The sequence below is a fragment of the Thermobia domestica genome, chromosome 1 (genome assembly GCF_964235325.1).
Source record: "Thermobia domestica chromosome 1, izTheDome1.hap1.1, whole genome shotgun sequence".
Taxonomy (NCBI): Eukaryota; Metazoa; Arthropoda; class Insecta; order Zygentoma; family Lepismatidae; genus Thermobia; species Thermobia domestica.
The window spans coordinates 196831345-196849128 of NC_137454.1; the positions used below are offsets into that span (position 1 = coordinate 196831345).

General features: G+C 34.3%; 1 protein-coding gene across 6 annotated transcripts in view; it reads left to right on the forward strand.

The window, feature by feature from the left end:
* Positions 1-17784, forward strand: part of LOC145692637 (uncharacterized) — a 59713-nt gene that overhangs the window by 24613 nt on the left and 17316 nt on the right. For 2 of the 6 annotated variants that reach the window (XM_081767993.1, XM_081768019.1), the window contains 2 exons: positions 4207-4434; positions 7337-7824. In XM_081767993.1, the coding sequence (XP_081624119.1) occupies positions 7472-7824 (353 nt within the window). In that variant the 5' untranslated portion in view covers positions 4207-4434; positions 7337-7471. Of the gene's footprint in view, positions 1-4180; positions 4435-7336; positions 7825-8607; positions 8894-17784 lie in introns of all 6 variants that reach the window. The other 4 variants (XM_081767985.1, XM_081768009.1, XR_014132625.1 and 1 more) reach the window with 3 other exon arrangements.

Sequence of the window (17784 nt, forward strand, 5' to 3'; positions counted from 1 at the left end):
TTAATATGTAGAGGGGGAAGCAAAATTCGGTTACGATCTACCAGTGGTTCATGCTGCACATTTTTCACTCCCGGCTAAAGAGTTTCTCTGGTACTCCAATCACTTTTGCGGTAATGAGAACCACGATCTCTACTGTCATATTCACATATGAAGCAACAATACTTTGTATACCCTAACTGCATACCTATCAACAGTGCTATTACTTTAAGGTCATCACAAATGAGCCACTGAAAATCGTAATATTTAATGGCTTGAAGTAAACGTTTCATGTTTTCATAAGATTCCTTCATATGAACTGCATAACCTACAGGAATTGAAGGAAGTTCATTTCCAATATGTAAAAGCACTGCCTTTAAACTCACCTTGGACGAGTCTATAAAGAGCCTCCACTCCGTAGGTTCGTAATTAATTTTAAGTGCCCTCATGAGACCATTTACATCTGTACATGCCACAAGTATGTCTTCCATAGTAAAAAATGAAGTGAACATGTTCTCCCTATTCCGATACACTGAAATATTTACTTTTTTCTGCAATAAATTCCATTGCTTTAAGCGTGACGCTAAAATTTCGGCTTTGCTTTTTGAGAGGTCCAAGTCTCTGATTAGATCACTTAGTTCCTCTTGAGTAAGTCTATGTGGTTCACATGGAGGTTCTTCTACAACAAATGTAGGGTCCTTCGAAGTACTTGATTCAAAAGCTTCAACTTCTTGATCATCATCAGAAAAAAGATCGTATTCTTTAGGTGGGTCAGGAACAGGTAGTCCTTCTCCATGTGGAACAGGGCGCATTGCAGAAGGAATGTTAGGATAGATCAAGGCCCGCTTCTTCTTCGTGGAAATTCCCTTCTTGACGGAAGGAACCATACAAAAATAACAGTCTCTGATGTGGTCGCTTGGCTCCCTCCAAATCATGGGCACTGCAAAAGGCATTGAGCGCCCCTTCCCATTAATCCAATTTCTTAGATTGCTGGCACAAGTGTTACACACAATGTAGGGTGCCCAAGATTTATCTTGGTCTCCAATTTTGCAACCAAAGTAATATTGATAGGCTTTTCTTATTAGTGGTGTTATAGTCTGCTTTTGTGAGGAAAATGTCACTTCCCCACACACGTAGCAGAAGCTATCCGCACTGTTTACACAATTTCGCGGCATTTTTGTTTATTGAAATCCTCAAAATGTCACTTGAAATAGTTCCCACAACTATTTAAAAATATACATTCGAAATACCAGTATTTTTGAGTACTTGTAGTTGTATTTTTATGTCCTGCACTACACAAGCGTCACACCCAAAACGCTGATAACTGCACTAAACCTGTCTTTTCTAACAATAGCAGAACACTACTGAGATAAGGAACACAATGAAACCAAGCGTTCATATAGTTTCTCCAGTGTTGCCGGATTAGTGTAGCATTTTACCCCAAACGAAGCGAATATATTTATTTTTAAAGCGTTATTATTAGACATGCCTGTAAAACGAAAAGTAGAGCTAATATTCGAAAATAACTTTCAAATTCGTGATCAGCACCACAAAATCAATAAGAATTAGCTGATTTTGTTCAATTTACATTTTCGTTGTTGAACAGTGTAACATATAGAGAATATAAACCATATCTGACAACTGTAATGCTTAATTGGGGATTGTCCTCATATTGTAAGCTATGAACAGGCAAATAAATATGAATATGTTTACAATAAGGTGAGCAGATTCTGATAAGCGGAAAGTAGCACATAAGTATAATAGTATATGATAGCCTAGCCTACTTCGTCGGCAATACGCATGTCTTTCTTTCATTTAACGTTAACCTTAATCATTCATATTTGTTAAAAAAAAAAAAAAAAAAAAGGAATTAACAGCCTCCAAATTCTTTCATGAAAGATAAATACGAGATTAATGAAACAATTTAGAACAATTTGGTGGAGTAACTTAAAGCAGTCACTTTAATGAATAACAAAATTTAAGTACGAAAAAGAAAACTTGAAGCATAAAATTCGAATGAAACAAAAGTACTGTTTTTTGAAACAAAAGTTTATCTGCGATTTATACATTGTCTTGGTAACTTTTCCCAGAAATTCTAACAAATTATTTCCATTAATATGTGTCATCTATTTACGAACTAAACATTAGTACAGTGCTTGGTCACATATTTATCGTTTAATGTACAACGCGTTGTTTTGGTAAATCATCTCATGGAATTCATTGAAGATACAATTATAGTTACATTTGGTTATTATTAGGTGTTGTAGAATTTCAGTTTTTAACAGATTTGTCGTCAGTTCACAAATTATTCATGATAGAAAATACTCTCTCAGTTGGAGTTCTTCGCAGGGAGGTGCATACTAAACTTCGCAGTATCACATACTTGGGAATACGGAATGAAATTTTATTTAAAATGCTTGCACAACTCACTTCATCTTAAATCTACCAACATTTGAGCAATGTTTCATTCTTAATTATTTTCAACAGTACATACTTCTTTACAGTTGTAATCTCATTAAACAGGTAGGAATAATTCATGTCTTTTCCTGACAGTTTATTAACATACTTCAAACTGCTCTGTACATTATCCCATTCAATTATTTGGTAAAGTCTTCTCCACTTTAAAACGTTACTGTTTGCGAAAGGTGTGGATCACTGCTCAATATACTCAATAGAAGTTGAATAAATTGAACACACATATTTCTTAAAATTCGATGCAAATACTACCTTTTTTATATTTTTTCATTTGACTGAACAAGAGGAAGAAAAGCACAGTTATATCTGACAACCAATTTTGCTTTGAGTTCAGAGATCAATACTGAACCTTCAACAACAATTACTGACCTTCAAGAAAAAGAACAAAATCACTAGAAACCTATACCTGGCTGTGAATAAAATAGACGTATTTTAAACAAAGGGTCATTGGAATAAATTTCAATGATTGTGGGACACAATAGAAAATACTGTTTTAAGGCTCTAAAGCTTGTCACAAAGAAAGCCTGAAGAAAAGGAGTTTCGGGTACTCGACTCCCACGAAGTCACAAAATTCACGCAATGTAGTTTCATGTGTGACATATATGTAAAAAGTATAAATACATTTTCTGAACCACACTATCGATGCAAGTTGGTAAGCGGTTTCTATACACTTATCCGCGATATGTGAGGAACAACCGGCAACCACAATTTTCTCGTTAAACCAATTCTGAAGAATACTGTATTATTCATCTTACCTTTCCTTGCTGCACCTCCAAAATTGGAGTACGTATTCGCAGCACACAAACACACTATTTTACTTTCAATTTTGTTCTTCTGTAATGTCCGTAGAATATATGTGGAAAGATTGTCAGACGTTTCACCACCGTGTTCTTGAAACTCAAGAATTATAAATTTCACTCCAATAGAAGGTGAAAGTAACGAACAAACAATGGCAACAGTTTCGTAGACTTTCGATTTTACTTGATCTAAATATTTCTACATTTCTGAGATCGCCAAAAGGCTAATCACATTCACTACGGTGGCTTCAGATTTTGTTCTTAAACACGAATACTGAGGTTCGAAGCACTTCCTGATGAGCTCAGAACCAGTGTCTGTTGAATGAAATGACTCCTTATGCATCACTGTGTGAAACGTAAAATATGCTTCTGCTTTCGGGAGTATTTGTTCATTCTGTCCAAAATCCTTCGAAAAAATGTAGAAACCATTGGACTAGAAGCAGGTGAATTGACCAGTATTTTTATTTTCCCCGCTTGTGGATGACGTTGTTTCTCGGATTTCCCATTCTTGGCAATGAAAAACTGAGCTGAACGTTTTTCACAATATGCATCATTGTTTTCTCTCTCTTAATAAATCGGTAGAGAGACTATAGTTCTGACATATTTCCGTCCTGGAGGCATCTCGAAAAATAATATAGTCACGACTAAACTATAAAGAATTATCGCAGGCTGTACCTTGCTCTCTGTCTGTTCACACAAATATACTTAGGCAAATAACACTACTGAAGAAAGCGAAGTAACTCCGCTCAATAAGTCGCTAGTGCGCAAACCAAATTCATTTGTACTATAATCAAATAATGATAATATAGTAAAATAATTTCAATTGTATTATAATTAATAAACAGGTAATTATTATTTGCGCTTGCGGATAATTTTTGTGAACATACAGTGAAATTTTGTGTAGGGCTAATTATTTTTTTCTTATTTAATAGGTTTCTAAAGCGTGTTATTCTTTTAGGAATGTGCGAAATTTAGATCGGCACGAGGGAACTTCCTACGTAACTTTGTTGGCATCACTATCGTATCTTGAAATAAGAAACCTTTGCTACCTTACCGACATCTCAACAAGGATAATTTATTGAGAAGAATGTATTGCAAACCAATGGTTTGTTGATTGTTCTCCTTCTGAAGAGTGTTCAAAAACAGCAGTTTATTATTTAGACAAAAAGTACCTGTGATTGGAAATGTAAGTAAAGAAGGAAATATTGTAGTATTGCAAATAAATTAAATCAGGACCTTTCAGAAAGAAAGGACATTTCTCTATTTTCTAGACGTCGTTTCAACACGCAGGTCTTTGAAACTATATTGCGAAAATCAGGGGGTGCAGTGACTCAGTGGTAGAGCGTTCACCTCCGGTGCTGGGATCCCTGGTTCGATCCCAGCTCGCGCCGTTTGGACTTTGTGGTGGACAAACACCGTGCTCGTGGGTTTTCTCGGGATTGTCCCGTTTCCGCCCACTTTGTTCATTCCACCATTTCACTCCACCATTCCACCACTGCTGAACTCGAGCCCGTACGTAATAAGATATTATCTCTGCCTGTTAGCGACCATCTAGCCTAGGTTGTTATTAATTTCTGCTCTAGTTAGTGTTTCTTTTGCATACGTAATTTTATGGCATTTGATGAAAGGTCATATAAGTTTTGCACACATATTGTCTATCTGCACGCTTTTTTTATTTCCCTAGTCTTAAATTACTCTATAAGAGATTCTGCACTTATATATATATATATATATATATATATATATATATATATATATATATATATATATATATATATATATCTTACACATTTGTAATTAGTTACATACAGATTAACAATATCTTCGAAAAGATTGGACATGAAAACAATTCAAAAAATACACACCAGCGGTACAATAGGGTAAAGTAGGATTATGTTAGGAGGGTAGAGCAGAGTAGGCTAGGCTAGGTTGTGAGTATAGGTTACCAAAGTATCTAAGTTGGTGCGTGCAGAAAGGGAATGTGTGTGGCACATTATAAAATTTGTGGCATATACTTTTAATACTACCCTAATATGTTCTATAACTTTCTTTTCTTGGCACGTTTGCGTAAAAGATTGACAAAAGGAGGGGAATTAGGGGAATTTTCTCGGTTTCTGTTAAAAGAACAAATACTTTTCTGTTGAGCAGTTTCTTTATGAATTCGAAGATATATGCTGAATAACATTTTAAAGAAATCATGCCTATCCCAATATAACAGAAAATAAAAATATTTTAAGCGTGTAGTAATCCAAAAAACAAATAAAAATATACAAGAAAAATGTTTAAAATTCGCCTTATAGAATCTTAGAAATAAAGAAATGTAATAAACCTGAAAAAGGGTAGAGTACTCAAAATGGAATTTGTAAACACTTGGCTGAAACAAATTTTGTTTAGTTTTCCTGTTCTGACCGGCGAATACTGACAAGTAAACCTTACGTTTGAGTGAATCGAGTTGCTGACTGAGACACATATGAGGAAGTAGTACTAAATGTAGTCAGTTATTCAGTGAAGTTGTAGCTGCGAAGCTCCAGGGGTTTAGGAGATACAGCTACCAGAACATCACATGGAAGTACACAGTAGTCTTCATATTGTTGGAGGTAAAAGCTCTTTAAGACCTCTTGTAACGACAAAAGGTGAATAATAAATATATGGGTACATATTAGGAATAGGGAGAAGTCATGTAGTAAGGGCATACCTGACGGCGGCCATCTTGAAATCCGCCATTTTGAATTAAGGTTAAGTTTTTAAAATAGGAATAGGGTCATGTGATACATGATTTAAGGCGCAAATTTAATCAGAAGAACAATGATGACATTAATTTTGATTTACGCGCAATCGGTAAAAAGGTTACAGGGAAATTAAATATTGTTGCAGCATATGTATTAGTCCTTTACCCTACCTTGTAAATTTTGTGTTAATGATAATAATTATACAAAATGCAGGTGGATAAATATTAGGTCTATGGTAAGAGTTGCCTTGATGGCGTCCATGTTCAAATCCGTCATTTTGAAACAGACAAAAGTTTTAAACAAAACGCATAACAGTGACACCTTATTAATAGCAAATTTTACCATAAATCCAACGGTATAACCATTTTTGCTTTATCATTAACCAGCTTTTGTTATCGCATAAACAAGCTGCTAATTTAAGGAAAAATGACCAAAGTGGAATTGAGTCATAATTGAACTTGGGTCTTTCTTCCAGAAAAGTCCTCAATTAGTACAATCAATATGTAGTTCAGAAAAGAGTGCATGACTTGCACAAATGCTCTGCTCACAGTGAGCACACCTAACGAGGCAATCGATTTGAAAATGGCCGCCATCAAGGCAACTCTTACCATAGACCTAATATTTATCCACCTGCTTTTTGTATAATTATTATCATTAACACAAAATTTACAAGATGGGGTAAAGGACTAATACATATGGTGCAACAATATTTAATTTCCCTGTAACTTTTTACCAATTGCGCGTAAATCAAAATTAACGTCACCATTGTTCTTCTGATTAAATTTGCGCCTTAAATCATGTATCACATGACCCTATTCCTATTTTAAAAACTTAACCTTAATTCAAAATGGCGGATTTCAAGATGGCCGCCGTCAGGTATACCCTTACTATATGACTTCTCCTTAGTCCTAATATGTACCCATATATTTGTTATTCACCTTTTGCTGTTACAAAATTCTTACAGAGATTTTACCTCCAACACTATGAAGACTATTGTGTACTTCCATGTGATGTTCTGGTAGCTGTATCTCCTAAACCCCTGGAGCTTCGCAGCTACAACTTCACTGAAATACTGACTACATTTAGTACTACTTTCTCATATGTGTCTCAGTCAGCAACTCGATTCACCCAAACGTAAGGTTTACTTGTGAGACTGTTATGCATTTTAATTTATCAAATTGTTTCGATCAGCAATTTCTCTCTCTTAGGTTTGTTCTGGCGTTGTGCTATCTTCATTATCTGTTTTAATAAATTATGTAGTTAGAAACTTCTGTTATTATTATTATTATTATTATTATTATTATTATTATTATTATTATTATTATTATTTAGATGTTTACATAGTTTCTTATTTTTCAGGTTTAATTATTTCTTACGCTTTATTCGAATACCGAGACTTACAAATATTAAAAATTAAAATGGACGTTCGAAACTCGATTATTTTAAATATTTCCAATATAGTGAAGTCTCAGGTGATCAATTAAGGATAAGAACATGGCGATGGATTTGTATAGTATTTATGCAACTGTTCCTACGTTACCTCTAAATGACCCATTGAAAAATGAAATTGTGAAAACTAAAATTGTAGAGAAATATGATGTAAAAAATGCCATAAAGTCTAGCATCAGGTTTGCAAATTATGTGCCTTATGATTGGAAATTGTATGCAAGAGCAGTATGTGTGATTGAACGTTTGTCAATAGCGGACGCAGATCTTTTTGTTAGAAATCTGTGGAAAACCAAGTTCAACAGTAAAGAAGAGTCAGGATATCAGAGAGGAAGTTGTAGATCTGCGTACGAAAGTGTAAAGGGAACTAAAAATGTTGATTTGAGCAATTCAAAAATCAGGTTGGTATATCCTAGTTTTAAATATTGTATTCCTAGTTACACATATATATTTATTGTTATGATTTCAATTGTATGAATTATGTGTTTCTACGGTACTTTTTGTATTAGTTTAAAAACAACAACGGATTTATCCATATGTAATGAATTTACTGGTGGATGCTATAGAATGCCTATTTAACATTACCGTGTGGTTCAGCGGAGCTTGTTCAAGAGTTTGGGTCAGCAGGCTCTCGATTTGTTGTAGCTCTTTAAATTTTCCTTGTCTGGACCTAATTTCATTTACTTCTAGTTTTACTTCCCCCATTTTTTATTATTTGGTAGATATATCTTAGTCGCGGCGTTGCTCAGGATATCTTTCCTTCTATCATTTCGTCTATATCTAAGAGTCTGATTCTTTCATGTAAAAGTGTACGATCATTCTGTTCTTTCCTCTCGAAGTGGTCTTGAATATACTGCATTTTTTCACTTACCATTTCCATTTCTTTTCTTGTTTTCATTTCGTAACTTATTCACCCATCTAATTTTCAGCGTCTTTCTATAACACACATTTTGTATGCTTTCATTCTCCATTTTTGTTTTCTTCCAAGTAACCACATGTTATATCCATACAACGCCCCGCTCCATACATATACGTATGTCTGCTTTTTCGTCAGTTATTGTGGGTACAGATTTTCTCTTCAAATGCCTTCTTTTTCTGCTCTGTTCTGGATTTTACTTCTTGTTTACATGTATTATCAGTTGTTATTCTGCTTTGTTAGTGACAAAATTCTCCACCTTTTGCAGGAGGAAACGGGAGAACCCCGAGGAAATCCATTCACACGTTGTTTGTGTACCATAAAGTACACTTGGTTCGAGCTGAGATTGAACCAGGACCCCATCCACCAGAGGTGAACGCTCTACTACCGTGATCCCTCCGTGCTATTATGGACTACCAAGCAATGTATTCAGAAATCAACTGTTATTAATATTTGTTCCGTTGGCATGATGTACTAGTTACTTTTATTTCTATGCCTTAAGGTTGTGAATGTCGTTTATCGTTAGTCACCAATTGATGCTTGATGGGAATTTGGTGAGTTGTACTTTTTTTTACTGCAAACAAAAAGTTAGTTTTCTTCTTATTAGTAGTTGTATATGGTAATTAAATAAATTTAAGAATATGTTATAATTACGTCTAGTTTAACATCCACTACTTATATATATTTTCTCTTTATTCTTTTGCACATTGCCATTTCATTTTGGTTCATGCAGCCATTATGGTATGTCCTTACGCAACTACTAAAACATGGGTTCAGTATGAACTCAGCTATTACTTAAGCGTCCATGTGCTATATTAATGCTGTTAAGGAAATTTCTTTTGGAATGTGGTCATTATTAATTGCCACCCTATATAGAATTTTATGTATTAATAATGATCACATTTATTTTTCAAGTTTTGTGGTACTATTTTTTTCTTTTTTGTTAAGGTTAAGATGACCCAATATTTGCAAAATTTAGTGATATAACGTGTGAAAGTGGAGTATAGAAGAGCGAGCCTTAAAACTTGAGTTTTATTTTCCTAACAATTACTCAGTTATCACTTTCACAATAGGTTTGGCATGTGTTCAGCTCCTCGAAAATCATTTCAGCAAAATGTTGAATTCCATAGAAACAGATGCAGTGTAATGGACTCTAAACGTACTAGTAGGTACGTTATAGTGAAGAAACCGCTGAAAGTGTGAGAGCTTCAACCACAAACAGCGGAGGAAAATTAGCAGGAAGGTTGTCAAAAAAAATTGCTGTGAACGGAGAAGTATTGCGCAGCATGCTGAGAAGAGTATTCTGCTTGTTTCCTTATAGTCCTCAGATATCCCCAAGTTGAATACAGTTGATTTTCAACTTCGTTTGTCTTATGCAACACTGATTGGATTGAACATCGGATCTTTCGAGAGAGACTCATAATGACTGAGGATGCACATTTCCATTTATCCGGTTACGTGGTTAAATACAATGTGAGTAATGGCCTGGCCTAACCCCATGTGAAGTTCATGAACGCCCTTTAATTCATCACTCAATTAGTTTGTAGGATGACATAGATGTCGCCACTATTCACAGACCAATATGAGGTTTAGGAAGTACTAACCTTCAAATAGTACATGTCACGATATCATAACAATCTGGTGTTCAGTTCACAAGTTACAGTGGCTTTAGTGACGCAACTTTTGTAATTTTCAAAACAATGGAAAAGGATGAATTCATTTCTTGATAAAACATTGCTTTACCGTTGAAGCAAAGAAATGGCTTGGCAAGTGGTATCGGACTCTGCTTCATAGAGTTAAATGATCGAGAAATGATTTGATGAATTTAGATTTGGCCATACGAACAGCTAAATGCTCTAGTTGCCCAAAATCGGCATTTGTTCCACAAAACGAAAAAAGAGATGAGTAAAATAGTTTTGGCCATTGTAAAGTGAAGTTGCGTGAGATAGCTGACACTTTAAATATATGAGAATGCAGTGTGTTCACCATTTGGATGAAAATTTGTTCATGAGAGAACTGTCCGAACTGGGTACAGGATGTGCTCAAAGTCAACCAAAACTCACAACGTGTCGACGGTTCAGAGGTCTGTTTGGGGTTGTTTCATCGCAATAAGAAGGATTCTTCCATGCTGTGTATGGTAATTGATGAAACATGGATCCATACTACACACCAAAGACAAATCAGCAGTCAGTTGACTGGACAGCAACCGGCCATAGCAACCAAAAAAGCAAATGTCAGCTAGTAAAGTTTTGGTCTCCGTATTTTGTAATGCATATGGTATTTTATTCATCGATTACTTTCAGAAAGGATGAGTCATCAATAGGGAACATTATATGGTGTTATTGTTGCGTTTCAAGGAAGAAATTGCGAAAAACCGACACGAAATAAAGGAGTGTTCTTTCACCAAGAAAATAAACTGTGTCACAAATCGACCACAACAATGGCAAAATTGAACTAATCCACTTTGAATTGTTTCTCCATTCACCGTACCCTCCGGCTCTGGCTCTCAGCGACTACTACCTGTTTGCAGACCTAAAAGCAATGGTCCAGGAAAAGAGATTTGTCCCAATAAAGAAGTGATTGCCGAAACTGAAGCCTATTTTAAAGACAAATCATTCCACAAAAAAAGGCACCGATATGTGAGAGTAGCATTGGGATGAATGTATCACTCTTGGAGGAGACTGTGTTGATAAATAAAGTCGTGAAATACAGCATACTTAGAAATCCTAATTTTATGAACATATCTCCTAAAATGTTGAGTGTCGTCAGAAGCATACGTAAAAACATCCCTATACTTGAAAAATAATTCATAAACTTCTTGTTTTTGCTTTTCGTCTAAGTTGGGGTTGACGGCAAAGAGCTCTTTATTGAAAAGTTTTTCCGTGTATTTTAAGCGTCCTCCAGTTTCTTCTTTTCTTTTAAACTGATACGCTTTTTCTAGAAAATTTGGTTCTCCTAAGGCGTTAAAAGAGATTTCGTGCCCTTCCTCTAGAACCGCCATTGGGATATTTCCCTTTATAGTGACGCTGTTACTATTAAGATTTGGTATTAGAATTGTCATTTTGCTTGCATCTGTTGTAACGGTACTGGGTGCTATCTCATGCTCGGGCAATATTTTTATAGTAATAATTCGTTTTCAACATGTCGATCGAACTGCTGGTTCGGAATCGGTGATCCGGTTCCCGTTCCTAGTGAACGTAAAATTCTATTATCTGCGTTCAATTCAATTTCGTCTCATAACTGTTCTGAACTTTGTTCGGTATTACCGCATCGGGATTCGAACCAAGACCATGAATCATTGATCCCTCAATTGCGTGAACATGCTATGAATCAGCATGTGAATAATACGAAATACCGGTATGATTTTCGTTCAGTTATTCACATTAAAGCACAAACTATACAAAATTAGCATTCATGTAACTTATAACTAATCATGCAATGAGAGAAGAACACTTTTATTAAACAACCCTTATTTCATTTAACATACATATTTGTATGGCTGTCGTTATGACATTTCTTTTCACTGCCCTTATACTGTCACTGATACTTACATGAATTACAAGTTACCAAATATTACTATCTACATCTAAATATTACTATGTTACATCTATTTTATTAATATTAGTTTATTTAGCCCATGTTTGATCACGAAACCGACGGGATCGCGAACGCGCGAATACGGTCACCAACACGAATGTTTACGAAAATCGAATACGTTTCACATTCTTATATCGTGCACTTTTTTCTGAACTTTGTGAATAATGTTTAATATTGTTTTGTTGCACTTTCATTTACAATTATTATATGTTTACGATATTTTTCCACCGGGATGTTTAGTTCCTTCTTTTCATTTTCGCATCATCAGTCAGAGTGAATACATAACTTGTCAAATTGTATTCTTTCGCCACTGCTAAACCCCTAAGTCATACATCTTGTACACATGATATCACTAATTTATTAATTATACCTTTTGCCTAAGATTTGATAAATCAGGGTGTACCAAAGAGGCGTCTTTATCCTTACAAGTTCACTCATGGTTTCTTGACACATATCATCCCCATATTAGAGTATGATTTTGCACCGGAAGAACTACTCACACTAATGCACATCTTCACGCAAGTTTCGCAACAGATTATACGAAACAGAATGTCATGCAGTTCACCAGAAGATGTCCTAATTCCGTACAAGTTTGAGATTTAACCTTTTATCTGTATATGGCGGCCAACAGGACGATGATTCTTCCCAAAGAATCAGAACCCCCTAAGTTTATGTATTGTAATCTTCTTTAATGTTCTTGAATGATATATCTTGACGAAAATAACTGGAAATGTCGAAACGTGAAACGCGAAATGGGCTATTCATGTACATGAAATCGGCTATATGATTTAAAAGTTTATATTTTTTTTACTTATATTATTAATTCTTTTCTTGAACACTGCTAAACATTACTTATGCAAATACAAATAAAGTATATTCAAACATGGTGAACATCACATTAAACAGTTTTTTCTCCTTTTTTTTAAATAATTCACCTACCATTTTGTTTGTGCGTAACTCTGGCCCTTTTAATCAAAGCTACACATTTCAACAGAAATACAAAATTAAAGTAGCTCAATATTATATTTAAGAATAAACAAAATAATAACTTCTTATAAAAATTCACGACTCAATACTGAATCATAACAGATAAACATTTTATTTTTCCTTCTCATAGTGTCATTACTATATTAGACATTACTATACGGCTTACCAAATATTAATGACACAAGAAATATGGTTAAATTTATATATTTTCACATTATACTAGAATATTTTCTATTAACTGTAAATTCCACCTCATGGAATACATTCGTATTCAATAATGTCAACACATAATTTTATTAATATACAATATATAACAAAATATATATTTCAAATTTGTCGAGATTTAATTTAGGAAATTTCACAGCTAAATTTTTTACAAAGTAATAATTCAGTTGTGCTACTCTGTAACCACTAGACAGGGTCTGCCTTGCTAAAATTTAAAGAAACCTACCCATGTAATATAGTAATTTCAATCCCAACCCCGAGATGAGGGTGAATGTCAGAATGTAATGTTAAAAATCAAAATAATAAAGATGGGGATAAGGAAATTGCTAACTTCGAGCATTACAAAAACATTTTACTTAAAAAGTGCGGGACGGAACCTCATCTCAATGCCTTATTATTTAGCTTAGCTGGTTTTTCCATTAGGAAAAGAATATCAACGGCCATCTGGATCTCGCATCGCTGGTCACAGATTCCTGCTCAAATAACTTTAAACACTTAAGTTACTATCTTCTTTTTTTTCCATGATGTTACTTGGTCTAAACATGTTTATTCAACAAGTAAGGGTTTTGTAGATTAATCAATGCAAATTCCAACACATCGGATGACCATAAGTTTTTACAGTACAAGAAATCTAAGTACTTATCAATGTCGAGCAATCTTTCAAAGTTTCGATTATCCTTTTGCCATTTGTGCGTGACTTTACATTTTGGAATAAACACACAGGTATTGCAGTTAATGCATTACAAGTAACAGTTTCAGTACTATCTTCCAAATTGAATCTTTAAACTCGTTTGAAATTACATTGTGATACTGCTAAATCAAGTCAGATTTTCCGAGTTGTACTGGTGGGTTTCCACACCTAGAGGCGGTTTACAGAATGAGAACCAATGGATTTGCTGGTCAGTGGATCCAATAATTAAAATACATTTTCTGAATTTAAAGGCTTATCTACACACCGTTAAGGTCCCTTTGAAAACATGAAAGAATTTCGAAATTTTCTTATCAGTGGCTGAACTTAAATTTGTTCGTTTCAGGAAAACCAAATCATTCACTTTTACCTACTCTCCTGTTGTGTGTTACACCTTCCGGTCCGCTTTCGTAGTACCTTCTTTCTTTTAAAATCTTCCATTACCAGTTTATTATCCCAACTTTCGCTATCGTCATCACTTGTTTCATTTAGAAAGATACCAAAATGTTCAAAAATTGGTTTTTCAGCCTTGATATTTAAAGGCAAACTATCGGGACTAACACCAACACTACTTGAAATTGAGTAAATGAACAACACAAAAACTTGTGGTATGAATTTTTCTCATGATTCATGATCGTCCTTATAAAACGACTTAAATAATCTGTTCGTTTCGCGATGAATTCTATCAACTGCGTTCGAAGAAAGATAGTAAGGAGTCACGTAGAAAATTTTAACAACGTATTCTTCCATCTTTTGCTTAAAATTTTTCGAAACGAAACAACTTCCATTATCTGCCAGAATTGCAGAATGTATTCCTAGATGCACAAAGTATAATGATTCTAAACATTTAATTATACACTTCGTAGTGTCATTTCCGATAGGATAAAGAACAAGATATCGTGTAAAAATGTCCAGAACAGAAAGTATGAATATACATTTCGAAGGAGATGGCACAAAGTGTCTAATTGTATCAGTCGAAAGCAACATTCTCGGGGCCTCCACCTGTATGGATTCTAAAGGTCTAACTAGAGGTGTAGTATCAACTTGAACTCTTTTGCAATCGAAACAGTCGTTTATTTAACTCATTTCATCTCGCCGCATTGACTTCCAATAACACGTTTCACTAATAAAAGATACTATCCTTTCACACCCAAAATATCCACGGTTGTTATGCATTTCTTCAATAACTAAATTTACTAAAGAAGGTGGGATGCAAATTCTCCAATTGTAGGGAAAATGAAAGTTTATGTACAACCAGATTCCGTTTCCTAATTTATAAAACTCATCCACATTTCCATTTTTAATTTTACTATAAGGACCGTCCATTTTCTTTAAATACCTTATAATCTTATCATATTCAGGCTGTTCCTTTTGTTTCTCGACTAACTCTACTGGTGTGAATTTTCTAAAAAAAATGAAGGGAGAACTTTCAAATTATTTATGTCAATTTCACTGGGAGCGGCCAGAACTATTCTACAAAGCGCGTCGTTAGCAACGTTTTCTTTGCCTGAAATATGTATTATTTCTATGTTAAATCCGTGCAATTCAAGACTCCACCGGCCAAACGGGAATTCCAATGACGGATTATATTCAGAAACACTAAAGAGTTATGGTCCGTATAAAGCTTCACAGGATGACCATATAATAAATTCCCCATTTTCGTATAGCGGTCACAATATCATACGCTACCTGTTCAGTTATAGTGAAATTTCGTTGTGCAGTGTTCAAAGTTTACTATAAAAGCCAAGTATGTGTTTCTCACCATTTATTTCCTGAAACAATATATTTCCAACCGCTACTAAGGAACTATCCGTTACTAAATAGAAATCATGATCCAAGAACGGATGATTCAACAACTGTTCGCATTCATCAATCCAAATCCACCTTTTATTTTTTTTCAGAAGTTCAAATAACTGATTGGCCAAATGAGCAAAATGATAAACAAAATTTTGAACACCACTCGAACAAACCTAAAATTTGTTTTTATTCTTTTACATTTTTAGGACGTGGTAACTTTCGAATTGTTTTATCGTATGACGGATCCTTTTCCACGTCTTTTGGTGTGACCACAAAACCAAATTGAAGTCATATTACAAAATGATTTCCTAAAATTTATAGTCATATTTGCTTCTAATTTCGTAAACAACAAATCTAAAATCTCTAATTGCTCTCCAAAAGAAAAAGTTGGCACTGAAATATCTTCTATATATGTTGTTAATTTATCGAATAATGCATGACCTAACACAGACAAGCCACAAATCTGCCGCCTCCATTACAATAACCAAATGGAAAGGAAGTAAATCTGTACATTCTTGCATTCCACGAAAATGCCGTGTAATCTCTACAATTTTCAGAAATTGGAACTCGCGTGTGACTTCCTAATAGATCAATATTTGAAACGTACTTTGTACCTTGGAATTTTAACAAATCATCAATTTTATTTACCTTCAGCTGTTTTATTTTTACATGAGAATTGAGAACTGTCAAATTCACAACCACACGCATTTTAATAGTATTTTTCTTTGGAACAAAAAATTGTATGAGAACGTTTCGAAACACATGGTTCTATAACTCCACATTTTAACTCAACTCGTCTATTTGAGAATCAATATTTTCTTTGAATTTATAAGGTAAAGTATATTGTATTTTAACAAAGGTTCATCCGTGTCTATCTCAATTGTGTACTCAAACTTATTGCAACAACCAGGAGTATTAAAAATTTTCGTGTTTCAGCAATAATTTGAACAACCTTTCTTTTTCTACTTCAGATAATTTAGCTTCAGTAACTTTTTCCTGAATTTCCGAAATAGAAAGAAATTCACTCTCTGTCTGATTAACATTACCACTACAAGTTACAACTCTATATAACATATTAAAATGCGATTGTTGAATTTCTTTATCAATTTCCGAAATTTCTTGTGAGTAATATTCAGATAAAAATTTATCCGGACTCTCAATTTCTAAATTCAACCCCTTTATTCCTTCCTCAGTACTACAAAAGTTTCGAACTTTAGTGTAAACATGGTCAGTTTCAATATGATTTATCCATTCTTTTTCTAACTTTCGTTTCTCACAAACTAAATTATTTATTATGGGACATTCTGTTTTTAACCTCTCAGTATAAAATAAACATTCCGATTCATTATCAGTATCGCTGACAACATTTACATTACTTCTATCAACTTTAAAAACAAAATGTACCTTTTGCTGTTTTTCATCCTTTGTCAGTATTCTAGCAACCTTAATTTTATTACCAACATGACTTATCATAGGTACAGTTACTATTTCTCCTTTTCAACAATGACAGAATTACTACCAAAATCTATAGTAGCCTTAGACTGAGTAAGGAAATTTCTTCTCAGCAAGCATTCTGTATTTAAATCGGAAACAACTAACACGTACGTCAAAAGCAATATTCCCTATTTCAATACACAACACTGTTTTACCTTGCACCTGTTTTCTTTTCTTCCCGAAGAAATCCACCAACAAAACATGGGCAGGTCCCATGCGAGGATGGGAAATTAAAGACGCTATTCGTTTCCATGCCTCTAAGGAAAATAATGCAACATGCTCCAGAATCGCATAAGGCAACAATAGATTCATTCATGACTTGTACCATTATCTCCGCTCACCTAGACTGATTTTCTAAAATTTGATCCATCATCGCTACTTTTCGATGAACCGACGTCCCAATTTACCACATTTACTACATTTTCACCAATAACAACAAATTCGCGTTGAGAATTTTGTTTGAATGCATTTTCACTTTGAATATGTTCATTACCAACTCTACCAACCGCACTAGCGTTGGAGAGCGTACTTAGTTTAAATTATGTTCTTTATTCTGCGGAAACTTTACCTTTGGATTAAAATATGGAAATTGTGGTTCAGATTGACAATAAGAAGGCACTGACTGTAGTTTATTCATGACTTCATTATGGTTACCGT